Source organism: Triturus cristatus, chromosome 3_2 (assembly GCF_964204655.1).
Source record: "Triturus cristatus chromosome 3_2, aTriCri1.1, whole genome shotgun sequence".
Classification (NCBI taxonomy): domain Eukaryota; kingdom Metazoa; phylum Chordata; class Amphibia; order Caudata; family Salamandridae; genus Triturus; species Triturus cristatus.
Window position 1 is genome coordinate 661772069 of NC_140584.1, and position 25309 is coordinate 661797377.

The 25309-nt window shown below is 44.3% G+C and overlaps 1 protein-coding gene across 1 annotated transcript in view; it reads left to right on the forward strand.

Moving 5' to 3' along the window:
• PTTG1IP (PTTG1 interacting protein) overlaps positions 1-23245 on the forward strand; it is a 232575-nt gene extending 209330 nt beyond the window's left edge. Inside the window, exon 7 of the mRNA XM_085648636.1 lies at positions 20337-23245. Coding sequence (XP_085504762.1) covers positions 20337-20380 — 44 coding nt within the window. The 3' untranslated portion in view covers positions 20381-23245. The remainder of the gene's footprint in view (positions 1-20336) is intronic.
• The last annotated feature ends 2064 nt before the right edge of the window (positions 23246-25309 follow it).

Genomic DNA, 25309 nt, shown 5'->3' on the forward strand with positions numbered 1-25309 from the left:
ATCACCAGAGTGGGAGATTACTCCTCCAACTGATACTCCCTCTAAAGATGTGGCACCCTACCACACGGTTATTAGAAAAGCAGCGGAGCTTTTGGATCTACAGCTACCAACTGCTGAGTTCAAGCCAAACATCCTCACTGAGGTTTTACATTCTCCCTCCACTGTGTCAGAACCCTTACTACCATATAATGACGCCACCACTGAACCAGTCATGGAGGTATGGCGTAAGCCCTTTTTAGCTCCTGCGGTCTCTAAAACTGTGGCTAGAAGATACAGGGAGGCTCCAGGGGATCCAGACTTTCTTACTTCCCATCCTTCGCCGGAGAGTCTGGTGGTTCATGCTGCTTGTTCTAAGAGGTCTTCAGGTGCCTTTCCTCAGGTCCCTAGTGACAGGGATGCTAAAAAACTTGACCAATCAGCCAAGCAAGTCTTCTCCTCGGCCAGTATGGCCTTAAAATCGACAAATGCCACCTGTCTTTTGGCCGTTATATCCATGCTCTCATGGATTCCGCTAAACAACTAAGTTGTCTGAGGAGGACAGACAGAACTTTAATGAGGTGCTTTCGGACACTCAGGCGGCTGTGCGTCAGGTTATCCAGAGTGGCCTGGATACCGCGGACTCTGTAGCCAGAATTATGGGCTCTTCTGTTGCCACAAGGAGGAGTGCGTGGCTGAAGTCATCTGAGTTCTCCCCTGATGTGCAGGCAACGCTTCTGGACTTGCCTTTTGACGGTTCTGGGCTTTTTGGTAAAAATGCTGATGCTGCACTAGAGAGATTTAAAGAAACTAAAGCCACTGCCAAATCTCTGGGTCTGCAGACACAATCTAGGGGCTCCTTTAGAAGGTACAGAGGCTTTGGAAGGTCGTCGTTTCGGACCTACAGGCAGCCCCAGCAGCAGCAACAACAGCAACAGAACACCCTGTATAAAAGCTACAGGGGCAGAATCAGAGGTCATGCTCGAGGTCGGCAGCTCTCCTCCTCCTCCTCTTCTTCTTCCTCCATCCCTCCCACCACTGCAAAGCAGCCCTAGATCCACCATTCTGGATCATGCTGGTCCTGTGGGGGACCGGCTTACCCATTTTCTACAAGATTGGGAATCGGTCACTTCAGACCTCTGGGTTCTAGATCTTGTAGAAAATGGGTACGCCCTTCCCTTTCGGGAATTCCCTCCAAATTACCCTCCTTGCCAAGGTGCTTGCTCGGAGGACCACCTTCTTCTCCTGCAGGAGGAAGTCCTTACATTGCTAAAAAAAAAAAGGGGTCAGGGATGCTACTCCCGGTATTTCCTGATTCCCAAGAAGGATGGCAGGCTTCGTCCAATCCTGGACCTCAGGATCTTGAACCTTTTTTATGAAACAGGAGAAGTTCAAGATGCTCACCCTTGCGCAGGTTCTTCAAGCGCTGCAACAGGAGGATTGGATGGCATCGATCGACTTGTAGGATGCGTATTTCCACATCCCCATTCTGAAGTCGCATAGGAAGTATCTCCGTTTTACGGTAGTGTCGCAACTTTATCAGTTTGCGGTCCTTCCGTTTGGTCTTACTACTGCACCGCAAGTCTTCACCAAGGTGATGGCAGTGGTGGCAGCCCATCTCAGAAGGTCGGGGATTCCAGTTTTCCCCTATCTGGACGACTGGCTGATCAAAGCGGAGTCGCCTGAGAAGGTGCTTCATCATCTGCAGGTTACAACTCAGCTGTTGTACAAATTGGGTTTCTCGATAAACGTGCCCAAATCTCACCTGGTGCCCTCACAGCAAAACCTGTTCATAGGGGTGGTACTGGACACTACTGTGCATTAAGCATTCCCACCTCCACAAAGGATTCTCGACATACAGGAAATGATTCCCTTGTTTTACAACGGAGCGGTCGTTCCAGTCCTGAAGGTCCTTCGTCTGCTCGGTCTGTTTACTTCCTGCATTCTGTTGGTCAACCATGCACGCTGGCACATGAGGGCGCTCCAGTGGTGCCTCCGAAGGCAGTTGTATCAGCACAAAGGAGATCTCAGGGAGTCTGTGAGGATCTCCAGAGAAGCTGCGGCAGATCTGTCTTGGTGGAGCATGGAGGGCAATCTGTCTCAAGGAAAGCCCTTCCATCTACCTCCATCGGTGGCCACAGTGATAACGGATGCATCCACTTTAGGGTGGGGTGCGCATCTGGGGTATCTGGAGATCAAGGGTCTTTGGTCTCCAGTGGAAAGGTTGCTTCACATCAACCTTTTGGAGTTGCGGGCGATACATTTGGCTCTCAAGGCCTTCCTCCCTTCCCTTCGCGGTCAGTCTGTTCAAGTCCTGACGGACAACACTACCGCGATGTGGTATATCAACAAGCAGGGAAGAGTGGGGTCGCATTGTCTTTGCAGAGAGGCTCTGCGTCTCTGGTCCTGGGTTCAGGATCATCAGATTTGTGTGATGGCAAATCATCTGTCCGGAGTTCTGAACGTGCGTGCAGACAGTCTCAGTCGGCAGTTCTCTGCCGACCACGAGTGGAGGCGCCATCCGGAGGTGGTTCGTCACGTCTTTCGGACGTGGGGAACTCCTCGGGTGGACTGGTTTGCCACTCACGAGAACGCTCACTGCCCGTTATTCTGCAGTCTCCAGTATCCGATGCAGGGAGCTTTGGGGGACGCGTTTCAGTTGGGATGGGACTCCCATCTCCTTTACGCGTTTCCTCCCATACCCTTGATTCCACGGGTTCTGAGGAAGATTCGCCAAGACCGGGCCCAAGTCATATTGATCCCCCCGGATTGGCCAAGAAGGGTGTGGTATACATATCTTCTCCACCTCTCCTCGTGCCCTTCGCTCCGTCTCCCTCTGAGGGCAGACCTCCTCTCGCAGTCGGAGGGGCGGGTTCTGCGCCCCCACCTCCAGAGCTTACACCTTCATGCCTGGAGATTGAACGGGGCAACCTGAATTCTTTTTCTCTCCCGCCTGATGTGGTAGATGTAATATTGTCTGCCAGATGTCATTCCACTAAATCTATCTGTTCTTATAGGTGGTCTAAATTTGTTCTTTGGTGCGGAGAGAAGTCTATTGACCCTTTGAGGGCTCGTTTATCCAACATCCTTCAGTTTGCTCTTTCTCAGCAAGGCTTTGCTGTAGCTACTGTAAAGGGATATTTATCGGCTTTGTCGGCTTTCCTTTGCTTGCCGGGTCAGCCGTCTTTACTTAAGTCACCTATTGTATTACGATTTCTTAAGGGCCTTACCAATAAGTTTCCGCCTACTCCTTTTATTGTGCCTCAATGGGACTTAAATCTTGTCTTAACTTACCTGATGGGTTCTCCTTTCGCGCATTTGCACAAGTGTCCCTTAAGGCTGTTATCTTTCAAAACTGTCTTTCTCATTGCTATTACCTCGGCAAGGAGGGTAAGTAAGCTTCAAGCTGCGAGTTCAAAACCCCCGTTCTTGACCATTCATGCTGAATGGTACTCAGGACCAGGGCTGCTTTCCTGCCTAAGGTGGCAACTCCTTTCCATCTGGGGCAGTCCATTACCCTTCCTACCTTCTATCCTCCCCCTCACCCTTCCAAGGAGGAGGAGCGACTTCACCGCTTGGACCCTAACAGTGCGGTGAGCTTTTACCTTGATAGGACTAAAGACTTTCGAGTGGATGACCAGCTCCTCGTGGGCTTTGTTGGCTGCAGCAAAGGCAAAGCGGTGCACATGCGCACCCTTTCCAGATGGATTATCTTGTGCATCAAGATCTGTTACTCTTTGGCCGGCAAGGAACCTCCAGAGGGCATAAGGGCTCATTCTACCAGAGCAAAGTCTTCTACATCTGCCTTGTCTAGAGTGGTTCCTGTGGAGGACATTTGTAGGGTGACAACTTGGGCCTCCTTCCACACTTTCGCGAAGCATTACTACTTGGATTCCAAAGTGAGGAGGGACGGACACTTTGCTCGTTCCGTCCTTCAGGACTTTTTGGTATAGAAGGGTGGACACACTCCTCCGGGAGTGGGACTGCTGTGGGAATCTTTTCACAAGGTGAGGAATCCACTGGCAGATGTATCCATCAGAAGAACAAGTTACTTACCTTCGGTTACGCTTTTTCTGGCCCATCCTCCTCCCCGTTGTCCACACATGTATACCTACAATAGTGATGTTTCAAGATTCATTTATTTCTGTCAAGGGAAGTGTGTTATTTATTTTGCCTTCCTGTATTATCTTCACACTGTGTGTGTTGGTTTGTATATTATGTACTGTGTATATATTGCTGTCAGTCCGTCCGTGTGCCTCGAAGGCACGGAAAAAAGGGCAGAACTGACATCACGCCGACAAAGTCTTATTATGGATCCAGTGACGTCAGCGGAGCCACGAGCAGAGCCGTGCTTCTGTGACGTCATCCTCGTCGGCGTGGAGAGCTACAAAAGTTTCCGAATGTTGCTGGTGCAGGGGATATTCACAAGGTGAGGAATCCACAGGCAGATACTGCATCCACCAGAAAAAGCGTTACCGAAGGTAAGTAACTTGTTCATTTGTTTCAGTTGGTGATAGATGCTCTCCAGTTAATCAGTAAAGTAGTCTTGTGTTTGGAAGGGCTAGGGAGTGGTACTTTGCAGAATAATGCATCTTTACAAACCTTCTGTTTTGTGAATTCTGTTTATCTGTAAGACTTACATTGTCATTCTAAATAATTAAATTTTGAAGTGGTGATATGGTAGAGAAGATGTATAAACTCATATTGCCAATAGTGTCAATCTGGGCTTGGCGGGGTGAAACTCACATAAATCTACAAGTGTTCTGCAACATTGAAAATATGTTACCACTGTCACCTCACATCAACAAGATTCCTCGATCAGTGAATTTTGGCTTACACTCACATGGACTACTGGCAACTAACTAGTTGGAAAACATGTGGTCATGCCTTGATTGCTAAGCCTGGGCAGTGAACTCTGCTCAGTTTGCAGAATTTTTCGCAATCCTCTGAGTTTGTGGAGTTCTGTAAAACTCAGCTCCTTGAGGTTTAGCTTTTTCCTCGCTTGTGTTCACCAACGGTAAGCTGGCGAGCACGAGCGAGGAAAATCCAATGCTAGACCACTTCCCCCAGCTAGATTTCGCAACACGGGTGGTTGCGGATGGTCGCTACCGTTCGTGTTGAGAAACCCTGTACTCGTTGAGGAAGCTGCCGCTCAAGTATAACGCACTCTTTTACTGTGTGTGATGTTGTTCACACTGATTTTACAGCACGGGACAAACATCCAGCACTAAAAATCAGTGTGAACCGCGTGTGGTAACCTACTCCGCTGCTCGCCGAACTCCACGTAGCTTGTCCGTGAACTCCGCCTAGGCTTACTAATTGCATCCTGATTAGACTTCAACAGTTCCATTTTAGCTCTTTTTCCCAGTACTCTCTGGTCCAAAAAAGGCTGTGTTGCATGCAATAGCATATTTAACCTCTGCAAAAAGAAAATGTGATCATTCCTCTCTGACGTTAAGTGACCTATATTGCTGCTCAGTCAAAGGCCCAACTCTCCCATGCCGCTGCACCTCTCTGCTTCCTCCCCATTTTTCTGAGTGCTTTCTCCTGCTTTTGCCTCACTTTTTTTACCTTTCTCCTTTCTTTCCCCTCGTTTTCCTGAATGTTGTCTCCTGCTTTTGCCTCGTTCTTTATCTTCTTTCTCCTTCCTTTTTATCCTCATTTGCTGCTCCTGCCTGCTGCCCGTTTTCTCACCTTGCCCCACCCACAACCTCAGAGCGCCCCTCCCGCCTCCAAGGACTTAGTTAAAGTAGGCTGCAGCACAGGCCTGCAGCGGACATGCCACAAGTGCGCCAAGACAAGCCCATCACACCCGTCCGTGCCAGCACTGCACCCAGCACCAGGAATCCCGGTGCTTCCACCCCGCGCAACTACACCGCCGCAGACGTCCGACCCCTGGTGCATCGACAACTGCTGCAGCACATCCCCACGCACCACCAAAGGACCTTTCTCCTGCCAGCACTGCCACTTCACCTGCAACCCTGAAGCAACCAACAACACTAGAGGCACTGCAAACATGACTGCGCCCACCACGCGACTGAGACCGCCACGGCACAACTCCATTACATTTCTACTCCATGCTTGATTGCGCGGCAAACACACCACGGAGAACTAAGACACTATCTCATCCCTCACCCTGGACGTCATCTTCCTCAGATACCTGGCTGAACCACACCTCTGCACCAGACATCCCCGTCGCCACACCCAAAGGCTACAAGATAACACACCGGGACTGAATCAACAAACGCTGAGGTGGAATTGCCATCATCTACAAGGACACCATATGCTGAATAACCTCCTCAGACAAGCCACCCTTGATAGTGGACATCTTAATTTCCAACTTCACACAGACGGAAACAGCACCATCAGAGGCCCCCCTCACATACTGCCCACGCCTCAGCTTTTCCAGCGCCATCGCCATAGACTCCGAGCACTACATCTTCCTAGGAGACCTTAACTTCCCCTTCGATCCCGACGACACCAACAAAACCGATCTCTGGAAAAGCATGAGCAACATCTGCCTCCAACAACTTGTCATCGACCCCACCCACATCGCAGGACACATGCTCGACCCCATTTTTATGTCCAACAGATTCAAGAACCAACCACGTATCACAGCTCACCAGGACCAACCACTACAGCTTCCACTTCACCATCACTGGATCTACCAAGACTGGCACCACACCCCCAGCTCCATACACAGAACCAAGAAATAAATATCAGAAGACCAGTGACATTACGCTCTCAACTTCCACCTCCCAGACACATCACCTGACCTAGAACAGGCTGCTAAGTACTTCTTCCACTGGATCACAGAATGCACTGATACAATCGACCCCATTAGGCCAGCCAAACTCAAAGTACCAGCTAAAAGAGCCAGCTGGTTCTTTGCAAAGTTTAAATCTTCCAAACGCAACTGCCGGAAACTAGAAAGGAAGTGGCGTACTAGCAAAAAAGAAAACCATACCACCTTCAAAACGGCACTCGACCAGTACCAACGCCTCCTGTGAGAAACCAACAAGAACGCTCTTGCAGACTGCATAGAAGTTGGCACAAACCACAGTAAGGAGCTCTTCACCATCTTGAAGGAGTTTTTCAACCCTGCAGCCACCAGGAATGTGGTATTCTTATATCCCAACGCTCAGGACATATTGTTTGGGGTCAAGGGCAACAAGTTTTCATGTATATTTTGTTCTTGTGACAAGTAGGCCCAACCCCCTGCAGCACAAACCCTTTGGCTGTCAGTTTTCAGTAACACATTATGGATCAGGGAAGGACACTGTCTGCAGTTAAGGTAATATTTTTGTCCATATCTTAATGCTGTTTAAACTTTAATTTGTGGTTCATTAATTGACAACCTTTATTATTAGGGTGAGCGCTCTAAGTAAATGTTGGAAGCTCTGACTGACAGTGGTTCAAGTATAAAAATGTGTACACACGTTTTCAAAGTTTAGCAATATGAGGCTATGTATAATGCTCCCTGAATGCTGTCAGATTTTGATGGAAATATTTGCAGAAGCCTGAAAGCAAAATTGATGATTATTTGCTTTCAAAATTAAATGTTCATAAAAAATGAAAGCAGGGAAAAAAAACATTTTGCTAATCTACTGTAAAATTTCAGGTACCATTTCTTTGCAGCATCATTTAGTAACTTGTGCTAGTATTTCCCAAAAATATTCATAACGGAAAATCAGTGTAACTAGTTTCAATAAGATAATGGGAAACAAAAATAAACAAGCGTTGTCAAAGCCAATAGGTCTGAAATTGGTGGTCAGCTTTTTATTTTTGTCAATGTGTGACTTGTTTTGGCATGGTTTTTGTAAAACCTTATTGATGTGGGAGTTGCCGGGCCTTCACCATTATAACATACTTTGGCAAAATCAAAAATCGTTTTTGGTCTCAAAAACACACCTTGCCACAGTAGTTACTGCCACTGAATAAACTACTCTGTGCGCCGATATGCTGCTTGTGAACAAGCAGAAAGCTGTCACTCACAGTAAAGCCAGCCGATACAGAGAGAGAAAGACCGAATTTTAATAAACACAAAAGATCATGGTCAACGCCAGACCAAATTAGGGGTCCAATTATTAAAGAAAGTCTCAAAGTGCTCTCATGGTATATGTCCTTGCATTAAGTGCAGCTATACAGCTTTCGTGAATTCCCAAAAATTTACAGAAGTAGGACAAGAAATAGTACTCCTAGAAAATATTTGTGAACTGCATTTTAGCATATGCAATTTATGCATGTGTAGATTTGCTAATGCGAGTGTTTGCAAGTTCACTTCCACCTTTTTCCCAAGAATAAGATTTACGCCTGCCATTGTCAGGAGTAAATTTCCAACAATTCTCAGTATGAGAAAAGATTAGAGAGGAGTTGTTGAAAACCCATAAAACATGCAAGTTAGTAGGTTTGCACAGACTCAAAAGGGCATTCTAACCCTGGAACTATTGCTTACCACTACCTTCAGCCCCAGTATGTAGATCTGTGGAAACGTGGCAACATAAGAAGATTGCAGGTATTCAAACTCTACAATGGTATGAGCCCTGGCAAAATCAGAGAGGCTATATCAGAGCTCTTATATAATGAGATTGCCGCCATAATTTGTCGCGCACTACATGGCACCAAAGGGACAGGTGGAGTTTGTTACAAGACAAGTAGATTTATAAAGGAACCTGCCCCATGGAAAAGTAGATATTTTATTAAATTCCACTCCCCTGGGAATGACATTACCCCATCCCAAGAACTTTGTGACACCCTGGTTTACTTCTTCCACAACAGGATCTCAGCCATCTACGAGAACTTCAAACCGCCGACAGCATCGGCCTGCTCACACTGACTAACACAAACCCCAAAAACCTGCTTACCCACTGGGACTCTCTCACAACTTAAGCCACTGTCTCCATCATGAATTCCATACACTCGGGAGCACCCAGGGACTCATGTCCCCACCACGTCTTCAGCTTCTGTAGCAAGACCATGGCCTCCTTCCGTGAGGACTGGAAATAAGATGAAGTGAGGCCCCTCCTGAATAAACCATCCACTGACCCAGCAGTTCCGAAGAACTCCCTGCCTATCTTCCTGCACCCCTTTCCAGAGAAGGTTCTCAAAAAGGCAATCAACTAGCAACTCGCCAAACACTTGGAACAGCACAACCTCCTGGCCCCCCTCTCAATCCATATTCCAAGTCGCCCACAGCACAGAGTCAGCCGCCTTTGGCATAGTCTCCCACCACATCTTGATCAACAGACTCCACTAAATTGGCATCCAAGGAGACAGCCTCAAATGGATTGCCTCATTCCACACCAGAAGAACCCAGAGAATTTGTCAACCACCATTCACCTCGAAACCCAAGGAGACCATCTCCAGCGACCCACAAGGATTGTACCTCAACCCCACCCTCTTCAATACATGACCCCCCTGGCCAACACCATCAGATCACATGAACTCAACATCATCTCCTATGCTGACAATGCCCAGCTCATCCTCTCACTGTCACAAGACCCCCTCCACCACCAGAACCGACTTCCACAGATGTATGATGAATGTCGCTGACTGGATGAAGGATGACTGTCTCCAGTTCAACTTGGGGAAATCCTCATCATTGGGAACAGCACCTCGCCATTGAACAACACTTAGTGGCCTGCTGATCTCGACCCTTGCCCTGCCCTGAAAGACCATGCCTTCACCCTCAGTATCATGTTGGATAGCAAGTTATCTATGCAGAAATAGATAAACACATGCGAAGCTGGCTGCTTCCACACCCTATGCATGCTCCGTAAGATCTTCAAGTGGTTCCAAATCAACATAAGGATAGTCACTCGAGCCCTCGTGTGAGAAGTTGGCCTGGTATATGATGCTCACTAGTTAAAGTGATCACCTTGTACCATGCCAAGCAACCCTTATGGTGTGGTTGTAAGTCAACCTTTTCGGACTAGCTGCCCTAATGGTAGCGTAGGCTAAGCAGTCTTTGAGGCTAAACTCGTGAAGCGTGTTAAGCCAGCTGTTTTACCAAATGCAACCCCCTTTTATACCAATGAAAGGACACCACACAGATATATATTCAAAATATATATGTATTTATTTCTCAAAGTAACCCCTAGTCTCTTTATGAGCACAGGAGCACAAATCGTCAAACAAGATTACAGTAGAATACACAGAAGTTGCACTTTATATGGATAGGCCCTGGTGGCCGCTCAAACCATATACTAAAATAGTGGTATAAGTACCACGAACAGAAAAGGGAAAAGGCCTAGGGCCTCTAGAATCGCTGGGCCTACAAGGAGCTAACGTCAGTTAGTGACCAGGAGGTCCACGGGTGGCGTGTGCAGAGCAAATAGTCACACGCGTGCTCCCATAGGTTTCAATGGGTGCGTAAAAAGTACAAAGTTACTGCAAAGAGGATCTTCCGGATGGACTAGGAACTCAAGATTTGGAACACAGGCACTAGAGATGTAATACTACACTTGGGCACAGGTGTGCCAGCTTTACCTCACCCACAGGAAGCGGGTGCATAGGCCTCGAAGTGCGTCGGGTTTCTTCTATCTGTTCCGTGGAGCCTGAAGATAAAGATGCTGCAGGCGGTTGGTCCGGGAGAGATGCAGTGGATCCAAGAGTGGATCGGAGATGTTGAAGACCTGTAAGCAGAGGGGACAGTGTTCACAGTCACTAGCCAGTGACCAGCGTGGCACCAGGTGGGTACCAGGCAATGTCGGGTGCAAACAGGAAGAAAGGTGTAGCTTGTCTCTGCAGCCACGTGGTCCCTGGAGGTCGACGACGTCCAGGAGTCGGTTCACGAGCTGTCCCACGCAGGCTCTTGCTGTCGGCGACTTGATCGAAGCAAACAAGCCTTGGCAAAAGCAATTGTTGTAGGAGATGAAATAAGCTGATGGTTCTGACCAGCAAGGTCAGAAGGACTGCTCCTTTGGAGGGGAGCAAGGGCCAGTCTGGAGCAACCAGACCAGCGGTGTATTTCGTAAAGTTCGTCGCCAAGATGGCTACTAGCCAGCGGGCCAGCAACCGGTTAGGCGCGTCGAGTGGCAAAATGCAGAAGGGCCCCACGCAGATCGTGGAGATGCTGGAGGGCTCACCTTTGGTGCAGATGCTGCTCGAGGGTTGGGCTTCTCAGATCCCAAAGCACAACTTGGAGGGAGCCTCGGTTGTTGCACTGGTCAGCTTGTCGTGGTCGTTTCAAGATGGCTGGCTCCACGTGTCTCGGTGCCTCCACGGGTCTCCTCTTTTCAGGGACTGTGGATCGGGCGGTGAGAGGTCTGGAGGTCCAGGTCTTGTCAGTCTCTGGGCTCGGGCTCCGGCGGGAGGCGGCGGCAAAGCAGACGTTGATTCGCTGGATGGTGCTTGCGTTAGCAAGGTGGTCCCTCCCTGACCACAGGGGAGATTTCCTTCAGTCTTCTGTGCAGCAGAATGTCGAAGTTCCCGTCTTCTTCTTAGTTTCAAGTTGATTCCAGGATGTCTGAAGTCTTAGGACACAGCTCCTACCTTTAAGCGGATTCTAGGGGCCGGACTACCTGCTAGGTCCCTCCCTATGGGTGGGACCAGGAAGGGGGGTGGTTACACCCCCAATCCTTTGTCCAGCTCGCCCCAGGCCCGGGACTGGTGTGCCCCAGGACCGGTTTGAACTGGCATATGCACCGAGGCTCCTTGTGAGCCACAGGCATGTCTGGTTTCTTTCAAGCCCTACCTGACCAATACACAAAATCCTGTCTGGGGTGGTGCATGCACCTCCCCTGGCAGGAAACCCTTTGTCCACACCTCCCAAGCTGGAAGGACTCCCAGCAGCAGGAGGGCAGACTTGTGTCTGTGGTGGCCGCATCCATTTTGTGGAGCTGAGGCTATGTCTGATTTTACCCGGGTTTCAGGTACTGTACATGTCGTGTCCCTCTAGAAGGGTGGAATGCTAGCCCCGTCGCCAGAATTGGCGAGGGGTTAGTATTCCAATTCGTATGACACCTTACTCGACATGTTTTGATAAAGCCAAACCAAAGTTAGCATTTAACCGCGAGGTTCATAATGCACTTAAGAGTATATGGTATGACGATATCTGGAAACAGTAGAAGGAAGTTGTTCCGACCACTGCAGACAGGCTCAGCTCATGCCAGAGCACCATCTCACATGGAACCAAGCACTCTGCCTTCAGGATTGTTAAGGCCTGCCATAGGAGTGACTTATAGGTTACCAGGTGTCCCATTTAAGGTTAGGTATAGGTAGACTACACCTAAGTAAGAGGTGATTACACCAACTTACCCCAGCTGAGTGATCAGCCAGTTGTGTCAAATTGTTAGGCCAAGCCTGGGGTGGCATAATACATGCTTCAGCCCCTGGCAGGCCTTGGGTACACCAATGCCCTGGGTACCTAGTGTACACTGGTACAGGGGCTGACAGGGTGATCCAACCAATTGGGTATGTACCTAGGGTACATGGAGTCCATTTTAAAGAGAGAACAGCCAGGCTGAGATCCTGAATAGCAGGATCTCAGGCCAACTAAGTCGAAAAACCAGCTAGACACTAGGCAAAAATTTGGGGGTAACCATAGTCAGATATCCACCTTCCTACACCTCGTCACCAGCATGCTGGACTACAATAACACTGTTTACATAGTAATCACTGCACACCTCCTAAAGAGACTACATATAATACAAAATGTAGCCGCAAGACTTATCCTTAACCTCCCCTGACATTCACATCACCCCGCACCAGAAGAAGTTACGCTAGCTCCCTATCCAGAAGAGATGCCATGTCAAGATGCTGACCCTCGCATACAAAGATCCTGCACGACCAAGGACCAGCGTACTTCAACAAACGAATGGCCTTCCACCAACCAACCAGACACCTGTAATTCCCCTCCCTTTTCCTCGCAGACACCCCCCAGATCTGCCGATTCAACAGCAGAGGGCGCTTTGTCTCTCACCTGGCAACCAAAGCCTGGAACGACTTTCCCCTGCACCTGAGGAACGCCACATTTCCCGGAGAATTCCGAAAAGGACTCAAGACATTCTTGTTTGAATGAACAGAGCATCACAAAGCAGCTAGCAACAACTCCAGCGCCTTGTGACACTTACAGGTGATTAAAATCACATTGAAGTCACTTGTGCACTGCGTTGTTGTTTATTAGATCCTAGTGTGTGCCGTGCTCCTGGGTATCACTCCCTGCTAGGAGTGTCGAAAATATCAAAAAACTTAGCAGCCCCACCTCTGTGGGGTGTCTCCCTGGGCACTGGTTTGTGGCCGTGTTGGCCTTACTTAGTTGTGAACAAAGTGCGTCTTTCACTCATTCGATTTTTTTCCAAGATTGTTCTTTATTTTCACAATCTTCTTACTAGTTGTTCAACATACTACATTTCCCAAAATGCAATATCAAAGCATCATCTTGTTCGGTGTTCCAATGCATTTCGGCTTAACGCCTTCCTCAGGGAACATCTAAAATACAAATGTTTTGTGTATAATACAAAAACGTATTTGACAATCCATTATTCTAATTGCCTGGTGATATAATTACAAAAAATGCATATCTCTAATTGATTTATGGTGATGTAGTTTAAACGTTGGCCAGTGCAATAGTATATCGGTTAATAAAATGTGACTATGATGCTGACACAATATATAGTGATTCAAAGTGCATGAATGCTCTACGCAGTGCGGTTTTAACGGGGGAGTGTAAACAGTGTGTTCAAAATCACTAACGTGGTGACGGGATATTGGTAAATGTTGACGTAGGCGTCGTGCTTAAATAAAGATCTATGGTGCCCCCTTGAAAGCGGTTGCTGGCCTATCCGTAATCTTACCGTTGCTGATGACTGACGCGTTTCCCTGCGTGGGAATCTATCTTCTGTGTAATGGTGTTTCCAAGTTCCCCATTATGTGGGTGATCACGTGAAATGACGCGTTTGCGTAACTGAGCTAAACATAGAAATGGGCTAGAAATATCGAGACCCGTTTCTTATGCTAAATAAAGTTTCGTAGAAACAAGTTAACCGAAAAAAATAAACCAGAAAAGGAGAACATTGAGTGCGCGGTGGTGTGTGTAATAACCTATGTGGGTGATGCCAGTGTTACATGAAAATAATATTAAATATGACACAATTGCATTAATGAAGGTGATATGACGACTTTCTGCGAGCAGTCCGATATGATCAATATAGTAAAAATTTACATGGCTAACTGCTGTACATGGTTTAAAGATAACAAGAAAATTCCACTCTGTCGTTCATCCCATGAGGCTGTAGAGTACTTAAGTGGTATATCCAAAAGTTTTCTCTTTGTAGCAACACATTGTGGTTGTCTTTTCCTTCTCGTTTTTCCACTACCTCTAAGATGCAAGCTTTTAGTTGGCTGTTGTGGTGTCGAGCCTCTATAAAGTGTTGGGCTTTTGTGGATTTCATTTGTTTGGTTCTGATATTGCTTTTATGTTCATTCATCCGCACCTTTAGTTTTCTCTCTGTTTGGCCAACATAGGCTTTCCCACATGGACATTTCAGTAAATAGATTACATTAGATGTATCACATGTAGCCGTTACTTGAAGTTTGATTTTGTGACCTTTCATTGGATGCGTAATGTAAGTCCCTTTAATGATATTGTTGCAGTTGCTGCAGTTCAGGCACGGGATGGTGCCTTTATGTTCTGTTTGAATTTTTTCTGTGGGGTGTTTGATGAGTTCACCAATGTTCTTGCCCCGGGTATAGGCGAATATTGGTTCCTGAATGAAAATGTTCTTGAAATCTTGCTCTAGTTGTAGTAGTGGCCAATGTTTTTTTATTGATCTTTTGAGTTGTAGACTCATGGTGGAGTATTTGCTGACATATGTGATTCTTTCTGTCTTGGTTTTAGACTGTAATGACAGTAGTTGTGTTCTGGTGGAATTGTTTGCTCGGTTCTTAGCTTGTTGGAGTGTGTGTTCTGGGTGTCCTCTTGTCCTGAATCTTTGAAGCATTTCTTCTTGTTGTTCTGTGTGCTTGACGGGGTTTGAGACGATTCTTTTGACCCTCAGAAGTTGAGAATATGGTAAGTGGAGTTTGAGCGGTTGAGGATGGAAGCTGTCGTATCTCAAGGTGTTATTCCTGTCCGTGGTTTTTCTGAATAGGTTTGTTTCAAAACCCCTCAGGGTTTTGGTTATTTTTACGTCGAGAAAGTTGATGGTGTGTTCATTGATCTCATGGGTAAACTGTAATCTATCATCAATGAGGTTGAGGGAATTGATTTGGTCCTCTAGTTGTTTCCGTGTGCCTTTCCAAATTAGAAAAATGTCATCAATGAATCTTAAATATAGCATGATTTGATCACTCCATGAGTGGGTGTTTAAGATGTATTCTTCCTCAAAGGTATTCATGAAAATATTAGCATATGTGGGCGCGGCACAGTTGCCCATCGAAGTGCCAGTCTTCTGTAGATACCATGTGTTTTGCCATTCGAAGTAGGAATGTAGGAGGGTGAATTCTAGGAGTTCCATGAGGAATACCTTCATACCATCTTCATATTCAGTATGTAGTAATGCTTTTTCGACCGCCTCTTTTCCTGCTTGATGTGGGATTGATGTATATAGGGCTCTTACATCTATGGTACAAAGTAATATGGTTTCTTCTTCTGTGATGTTTATGTGGTTGAGTTTATTCAGAAAATCTGTGGTGTCCTTAAGAAATGATCTCATTTTTAGTACACAGGGTTGTAGGTAGGTGTCCAAAAATTTACCCACCGGTTCGTGTATGCTTCCTCGTGTCGAAACTATGGGTCGGCATGGTGGATGAATAGGGTCTTTGTGGATTTTTGGTACCATATAAAACTTGGGACTCCTGGGATGTTTTTGAAGTAAATATTTTTTCACCTTTTCATTAATGATGCCTCCATCCACTGCTCTTTGTACAATGTGTTCTAGTGTCGCTTTGAATTCCTTTGTGGGGTTTGTTGGCAATTCCATGTAAGTGTTCTCGTCCTTTAGGTGTAATTCTGCCTGTTGTAGGTAGTAGGTAGTGTTAAGGATCACAAGGGCTCCTCCTTTGTCCGCCTTCTGACATGTAATCGAAGTGTTGTTGGATATTGACTTTAAAATGGCAAATTCTTTGGTGTTGAGGTTCCGGTGTTTCGTCTTTTTCTGAAAATTGATTTTGCTTAGGTCTTTTTTGACCAATTGTTCAAATAGATCAATAGTTTTATGACTTGTGGGGGCTACATATGTGCTAGATGATCTCAGTCCTCTTAAAGGGTCTTCTGTTGTTGTAGCTTGTTCCATAACTATGTTCTCAAAGAAGTGTCGTAAGCGTATTTTCCTCATGAATTTATAAAGGCTGACATGGAATTCCAAGAGGTTTGATTGTGTTGTTGGTACAAAAGATGTGCCTTTTTGTAGGGTTTTAAGTTCAACATCATTAAAGTGATAATCAGATATATTTATCACTAAATTCTCTCTTGAGTCCCCTTCTTGTTCTTGTCCCTCTTGGCTGTGACAGTTCTTGTTTGGGGTAAATCTTTCCCCTTTGATTTGTTTTTTTCTTTTTCCCCGCCTGGGTCGTCCTGTTCTTCGCGGCCTGATTCTAAAAAAGGCGTTTCTTGGGAGGTGGAAGCTGGCACTTCTGGTACAGTAAGAGGTGTCTGTTTTCGTCTTTGTGTTGCCGTGGTCTCACTTTCTGAGGATGACGTGTCAGTCTGTGTGGTGTACGGTCTGTTTTGTCGCCTTCTCGCGTAAATTTCAGCCCATGTGTAGACTTCCCCCATTTTGTAGTCTATTGTGTCTCTTCGATATTTCCGAATTTTTCTGTCATTGACTTCTTGCGTATGTTTACGAAGTTGGTTGTTGATATCTTCAAGAGTTTTTGTGAGTTCTTCCGCTGACATGGAGTTGTTTAATTCTGTTTTTATCGATGTTATTTCGTGGTTCAGTTCTTCCAATATGTTCGAAAGCTCTTCTATAATCAATAAAATTAAGTCCAAAGAACACTTGTTTAAGATGGCATACCACCTCTCTGTGAATTTTTGCGCGTTCTTGCATAATGAGGGTTTTAGAGATATCCTCAGACCCCTTGGGATTCTTTGCGCCTTATGGTATTTTATCATCGTGCTAGCATGAAGTCGTTGATTGATTTCCTTTTTTGTTAGATATAATAATTGCCTTATGTTTTGTTCTTTACTGCGATTGGTGGTATGTTCCGAGGTTTCTTCTTGTATTAATGAGTATATTCTGGAAATTTCTTCATCCGCAAAGGCAAAAGTCTCTGCCCTGGATTCTGTCAAGTTTGTGATTTCTTCAAATGACATCTTGAATTTTATATGCGTGCTACAAATGTGGAAGCAGGAGAGTTGAATAAAATCACATTGAAGTCACTTGTGCACTGCGTTGTTGTTTATTAGATCCTAGTGTGTGCCGTGCTCCTGGGTATCACTCCCTGCTAGGAGTGTCAAATATCAAAAAACGTAGCAGCCCCACCTCTGTGGGGTGTCTCCCTGGGCACTGGTTTGTGGCCGTGTTGGCCTTACTTAGTTGTGAACAAAGTGTGTCTTTCACTCATTCGATTTTTTTCCAAGATTGTTCTTTATTTTCACAATCTTCTTACTAGTTGTTCAACATACTACATTTCCCAAAATGCAATATCAAAGCATCATCTTGTTCGGTGTTCCAATGCATTTCGGCTTAACGCCTTCCTCAGGGAACATCTAAAATACAAATGTTTTGTGTATAATACAAAAACGTATTTGACAATCCATTATTCTAATTGCCTGGTGATATAATTACAAAAAATGCATATCTCTAATTGATTTATGGTGATGTAGTTTAAACGTTGGCCAGTGCAATAGTATATCGGTTAATAAAATGTGACTATGATGCTGACACAATATATAGTGATTCAAAGTGCATGAATGCTCTACGCAGTGCGGTTTTAACGGGGGAGTGTAAACAGTGTGCTCAAAATCACTAACGTGGTGACGGGATATTGGTAAATGTTGACGTAGGCGTCGTGCTTAAATAAAGATCTATGGTGCCCTCTTGAAAGCGGTTGCTGGCCTATCCGTAATCTTACCGTTGCTGATGACTGACGCGTTTCCCTGCGCGGGAATCTATCTTCTGTGTAATGGTGTTTCCAAGTTCCCCATTATGTGGGTGATCACGTGAAATGACGCGTTTGCGTAACTGAGCTCAACATAGAAATGGGCTAGAAATATCGAGACCCGTTTCTTATGCTAAATAAAGTTTCGTAGAAACAAGTTAACCGAAAAAAATAAACCAGAAAAGGAGAACATTGAGTGCGCGGTGGTGTGTGTAATAACCTATGTGGGTGATGCCAGTGTTACATGAAAATAATATTAAATATGACACAATTGCATTAATGAAGGTGATATGACTACTTTCTGCGAGCAGTCCGATATGATATCCACAATCGCCGTGGATATGTATCAATATAGTAAAAATTTACATGGCTAACTGCTGTACATGGTTTAAAGATAACAAGAAAATTCCACTCTGTCGTTCCCACATAGGTTATTACACACACCACCGCGCACTCAATGTTCTCCTTTTCTGGTTTATTTTTTTCGGTTAACTTGTTTCTACGAAACTTTATTTAGCATAAGAAACGGGTCTCGATATTTCTAGCCCATTTCTATGTTTAGCTCAGTTACGCAAACGCGTCATTTCACGTGATCACCCACATAATGGGGAACTTGGAAACACCATTACACAGAAGATAGATTCCCGCGCAGGGAAACGCGTCAGTCATCAGCAACGGTAAGATTACGGATAGGCCAGCAACCGCTTTCAAGGGGGCACCATAGATCTTTATTTAAGCACGACGCCTACGTCAACATTTACCAATATCCCGTCACCACGTTAGTGATTTTGAACACACTGTTTACACTCCCCCGTTAAAACCGCACTGCGTAGAGCATTCATGCACTTTGAATCACTATATATTGTGTCAGCATCATAGTCACATTTTATTAACCGATATACTATTGCACTGGCCAACGTTTAAACTACATCACCATAAATCAATTAGAGATGTGCATTTTTTGTAATTATATCACCAGGCAATTAGAATAATGGATTGTCAAATACGTTTTTGTATTATACACAAAACATTTGTATTTTAGATGTTCCCTGAGGAAGGCGTTAAGCCGAAATGCATTGGAACACCGAACAAGATGATGATTTGATATTGCATTTTGGGAAATGTAGTATGTTGAACAACTAGTAAGAAGATTGTGAAAATAAAGAACAATCTTGGAAAAAAATCGAATGAGTGAAAGACACACTTTGTTCACAACTAAGTAAGGCCAACACGGCCACAAACCAGTGCCCAGGGAGACACCCCACAGAGGTGGGGCTGCTACGTTTTTTGACTTACAGGTGATTAGCCACGCTTTATAAATCCTGATTGATTGAAAGTCCTAATAGCATTTATATGTTGTCTTTCATACAAGGCTCTGCACCGGGAATTCCACTTTTATCTTCCAAAAATCCTAGTCATTTCCTGCGGACTGAGGTTCCTCAGCAGTAAATACTCTGCAGCTGAAAACCTGAAAATCCAAAACCTCCTTCGCACTGAAACAATACTTCACTGGCACTATAGCCTGTATCTGGAACACCCTATCGCCTTTACTAAGAACCAAACTGAGCCTCCTTTCTTTGCAGGAAACTGGTGGTGGTAACTGTACACGCTGGGGGGGGGGGGGGAGGGGTGGAGAGAAACAAGAGGGCAGATTACCTTGCCACGGCCATCTGCAAACCTTCTGCTGCATGCCACTATCGGGATTAATGACCAAATGATTGAGCCAAATGTTGTACTGTAATCGTAGCACAGATTAGACATTGTACCTAAGCTGTATTGCATAGATAATGTTTGTGCTACTGTCCAAATTCACATACGTAGAATACTCAGAATGCCTCTGGTCCTTCCTGTAGTATGTCATTACTACTGTACGCTTTATGACTGAGCTTAACTACATTAAAGGTCCTGCATTGTTTAACAACACTGACTGGAAAATACAGTTCATTTATGTCTTGCCAAGCACCACGTGAAAGTGGTTGATTATTTCCTTAGTGTTCCTTTGAACCTGTGCATTTTTAACAAAGTCATGTTGGAATTGTGCTGTAAAATGTACGATTGGCCTTGTTTTTTCCCAAAAATTTCTCATAGGAGGTTAGGGCAGAACCAGTCCTTCCGCACCCCTCACAGACCTCAGTGGCTAGCCAATGCGATTTCATGAGTGTAGTAACACCAACAAATGAAGACCAACTTAGTACTCCTGGCCATTTTAATACTGATTGTTACATGGGTGAATAATAGAATGCAATTAATTTCTTACAAGGTTGTGACTAATTATTCTTGTTTAAATGATGTACTATGCACATTTGTCTCCCTAGGTTTGTTTAAAGAGGAAAATCCTTATGCCAAATTTGACAACTGATCTACACGTCTACCATGCATTCAACATTTTGGAAAATGTGTGACTTGAAGATGCATCAGAGCTTACTAATGCTGCAGATTTTGCAATCCGAACCCAGTGAAATGTTTGTCAAAGATATCAGGTTACAGAATTACACATGATTGGTTGTACATTGTAGTCTTCAATATTTTTCCTTTCTAGGGTTACGGCTTGAACTAAAAAGCAGTTCAAAGCTACATAAGCACTCAATGCTTGACCAAGCATGGTCTGGCAGTTCAGTTGTAAACATTTGGTATGCACCTTTCTCTTAGGCTTATTCCGATCTTGCTTAGTCATATGCTGATGATCCAATTATTCTGTTCTGAAATTGAGAAAGCATGAGTGCATATTGTGCATTATGCATACAATTTCTGTTTTGTCTGAGTAACTATAGTCGTTGAGGCAAATGCCAAATTTTTTACTCTGTAATCCCGTTTCTAACACTTAACAGATTGGTTTCAGATACCCATTCACCAAAGAGATTGATTTAGCTAAAAAGATGATTTTTTAAGGTGCCAGTTTATTTCCATTGGTTTCATTGCTTAACCCATATGGTACTAATTTAATTCAGTGGCTCAATGTCAAGCTTTTTAGCAATGTCTCAGCTGTAGATTGAGAATTTCTTTTGCAACTGTTCACTATGAAGAGCCTGTGTGTGTTTTCATGCCAAAGATCTTTTTTGTATTTGTTCCAAAAATAACTGATTTATAGCAAAGTAGCTCAATATTGAGATATTTTGATTATCAATCTTTGCAAAAAATGTTCACCAAATTAAAACGGAACACTGCAAGTACTTGCTGGAGTAGGAAATGATTGGCTTTTGTAGTTGAAAATGTAAGAAACCTAAAGCATGGACTTTGCTTAAAAGCAATGATTAATCATCGTGTTGATCATGTTCTTTATAACATTCAAGTATACACTTATACACGTTTTCACTTGTTTCATCTACTAGTTGATACAGCAGCAGGGAAGTCAGTATCTCTTTGACTTGTATTCTGGTAGGGTGCAACAATAGATAATGTCAGGAGGTAGCATATGGTTTTCTACAAAAAGTCAATACAAAAAATACTGGTTTATAAACTATTGTTATATTGTCTCACCTTTTTCATTTATCTATAAACATGAATCTCTATGCTGTAGGAGTATGAGCTATGATCCATTCTAAACATTAATCATTGAAGGATAGGTCTCAAAGGAAACAAAGTACAATTTACATTCTTAAACTTCAAGACATAAACTACTTTATGCCTTGGTTTATTTTTCAGTTTGTTCACGTACATAGACCAAAGAAGTAGAAAGTCATATTTTGTGATTGGTATTTTTTTTTAAAAACTGTATAAGGTGTGCCCTTATAGCCGTTGTTGAAAATCAGAGTGTGTATGTAGTATGACCACTTCAGTGTTTCTAGGTAGGCACGATTTGTTTTTATGTCTCTGCAAACATTCTTTACTTTCTTTGTAGCCTCCCATTTAGTTAGGAGTTTAAAGAAACTTTTATGACTTTGTGGCCTTAATCCATGCAACTACAAAGATCTAAATCTCACGGATGACTAACTTCATAGGATAGGGAATGTGGGGCTTCAGTACCATAGTAATTTTCATTTTATATCCAATTTGTGTGACCAGGAGAGAATAACGTTTTGCGACTACGGACAAAACGAAATTGTAAACAACTGGGCTCTGTGTGCATGAAGGAGAGGCCACTCTAGATCCTAAGAGGTACAGCCTGGTCTAATGAAATTAAAATCCTGCAAGGCGCTCACAATAGACAAAGCATGCATAGTGTTCAATTAATAAACAGTAACCTAAGAAAAATACATGTTCTACCCAGCAGTGACATTTCTCAAGGATGCAATGGAGCGCCTTAATTCACTACTGACCACATAGGTTGTTACAAAATTTCGCCAATTACGTTTTTTAATTTTTATTTTAAACATCGTTTCAAAATACAGCTTTTACATTTTTGTTCAGTGCTTCCAACGTAATGAAGAACACACATGCTAGGAATCTGGGCCAATGGAGCCAACTAAGCACAGAGGTCTCCTCTTCTCTTTACTTCCCTCTTTTAGCCGTTACTAATAGTTGCCCCAACATAAACTTTGTTTTATTTTCCGAAACCTAACCACTTTCCACCTGGATAGTGTCTCGGCAATCCACACCTTCTTATCCACAGGTTTCAGCTCAAATCTTTGTTTACTTTTTTTTATGCTACCTTTCACTGAAATAATTGCGTTCTCTCCCAGTGGCGAATAAAATCACTTCTTCAGATTGGATTGAGTGTTCTGTGTTGTTCTAAAGAACTTTAATGAATCAGTGAACAATTTCACCCGAGTTTTGTATCGTTCTTTTGCTGATTTCTGTTGTACTATGTACTTGCCTGTCTCATCATAAAATGTGTTCTTGGTATTTTCCACCTAGTTATGCAGCCTCTATAGTGAATGCCATATATACTGCAGGGAAACCATCTCGTTAAATGGAGGCAGTTTTACCAGTATCACAATTTGAGTTTGGGCCAACTCAAAATGGAGGAGTATTTTTGCTTTCAAAACGCAGAGGTACTGCTTTTCAAAGTACCTTTTAGTAGATACCTACAGTAGATCTGGCACCCCATACCAATAAGACTATTTTTCTTCCAAGAGAGTATGCAAGTTTTTTTGCAGCTTTGTCAATATACTGTTGTAAATGATAAAATCAACTAGTAAACTGTTGTAACTCTATTCTCAAGCTTTGTATGCTGTCACTTGTATGTAGATAACAGTAACATTACTTGATTACTTTTTAAAATGTGAATGAATGAGCTCACTTTTATTTGTTTGGTATGTTAGCAGTAAAGCTTTGCCAAACAAAACCTGTCTCCAGAGTTTTTATTTTCAGAAACAATAGCGTTTTAAAGTATATGCATTTGTAAATGTGTTTAGTTTTGAGCCTTATGGCAATGTGAAATACAGTGTTCGGGGGCGTGGGGAACAGGGGGTATGAACTATAACAAGTTCTAATCTTTACCAACTTCCTAGTAAAATGTGAGGGGCTGGGGCAGGAGTCTGCCAATATATCAGACCACAAAACTCATTAAGCATGTATGAGGGCAATTACATTGTGTGCAGCTAAGCATCACTGTAATCCCCTTTGATCTTATGATGCCCCGCCCTCCCAACAAAGGCTTTGATATTTATAGTAAAAATATTCCAGAAATAGCCCTTACACCCAATGAACCTCGGTTATGCATGCATCAATATAATATTGATTCCTCCGGATTCATTCAGAGAAATGCTCAGACCTGATTAAAGCCTATTAATTTGATGTCAGACACATCAAAAACTTGTCAATCAATCCACAAAGAATTATTCACAAGGAAGACCCGTTCATTTTCAAGAAATATACTTTGTATGAATGTCTGCGTGCGTGAGCTCCATAAGACAAAACAACATGACTGTTTAGATCATGGGTACTCACAAACTTTCTCCCGGGGGCCAATTTTACAGTGTGGTTTGTGGCCGAGGGCCGCACCGGTGGGTGTGGGGTCAGTGGGGGAGGGCGGTGGGGCTAGAGCAAGAAAAAAAAACTGACCATGAGGTTAAACACAGGCCCCTGCAGCAGACTCATTCGTCCACTGAGCCACCAGACCCGGCATACACACATCTATCTATCTCTCACGCTGTCTCTCTCTATGTCTCTCTCTCTCTCTCTGTCTCTCACTCTGTCTCTCTCTCTATCTCTCTTTAGCTATCTCTCTCGCTATCTCTGTCTCTAGCTATCTCTGTCTCTAGCTATCTCTGTCTCTCTATCTCTCGATCTTCTATCCCTCTATCTTCTATCCCTCTATCTATCTCTCTATCTGTCTTTGTCTCTCTGTCTGTCCCTGTCTGTTTTTGTCCGTCTGTTTCTGTTCCTGTCTGTACCTGTCCCTGTGTCCCTCTCTCTGTCCCTATCTCTCTCTCTGTCCCTGTCTGTCCCTGTCTGTCTGTCCCTGTCTCTGTCTGTCCCTGTCTCTGTCTGTCCCTGTCTCTGTCTGTCCCTGTCTGTATGTTCCTGTCCCTGTCTCTGTCTGTCTCTCTCTGTCTCTGTCCCCGTCTCTGTCTCTGCGCCGCTATCTGTCCTTGTCCAAACTAGGAAGCTTCCCAGAAGGCCCTTTTAAAAGTCAGCTGTGAAAGCGTTTACAGCTGACTTTTAAAGGGCCTTTTGGGAAGCTTTCTGAAGGTGCCCTGACATCACATAGGCAGGGAGTAAACACAGAAGATGGCCGCAGGAGCATACGTAGTGACTACCTATTCAATAGGTAGTCACTGCGTATGCTCCTGTGGTCATCTTCTGTGTTTACTGCTGGCCGTGGAAACTGCAAGGCAAGGTCCGTGGGCTGCCAATGAAGGCCTGCCGGGCCGCTAGTGGCCCACGGGCCATACTATGAGTACCACGGATTTAGATTAACATGCAGACGGCGTAGTGCTAAATGAAAAGTGAGATGAATATTAATTGCAAATAATATTTAACATTTGAGGTATTTCTGCTCGGTCATTGTTTGCATTTATAAAAGAGCAAAGGGGGATAACAATGAGTTAATCAAGAGATAATCACAACCGTCGATTCACCAGTGTTATGTTCACCATCGCTGGAAATTTCATAATACGACAGGCCTGTGTCCATGTCCATCACTACGCTGCCAAACAAGTTCCAAGGGTGGACATTGTATTTACAGTCCTTGAGGCTGTAGCATCCCCTGGAAACCAGGCAACTTTGAGATTACCTTTAAATTTTTACGCTAACGTTAGGTTGCACTTGTCATTGAGTGAGTGATTCGTTAATTTAAATATTTATAGTGTCCTTAATCAGTTGAACTACCTCTATGCATGGGTGGACAACCATGACTGCAGTCCCAAATTAGCAAACCATTTTTCTCCCGTAGGGGATTTGCCTT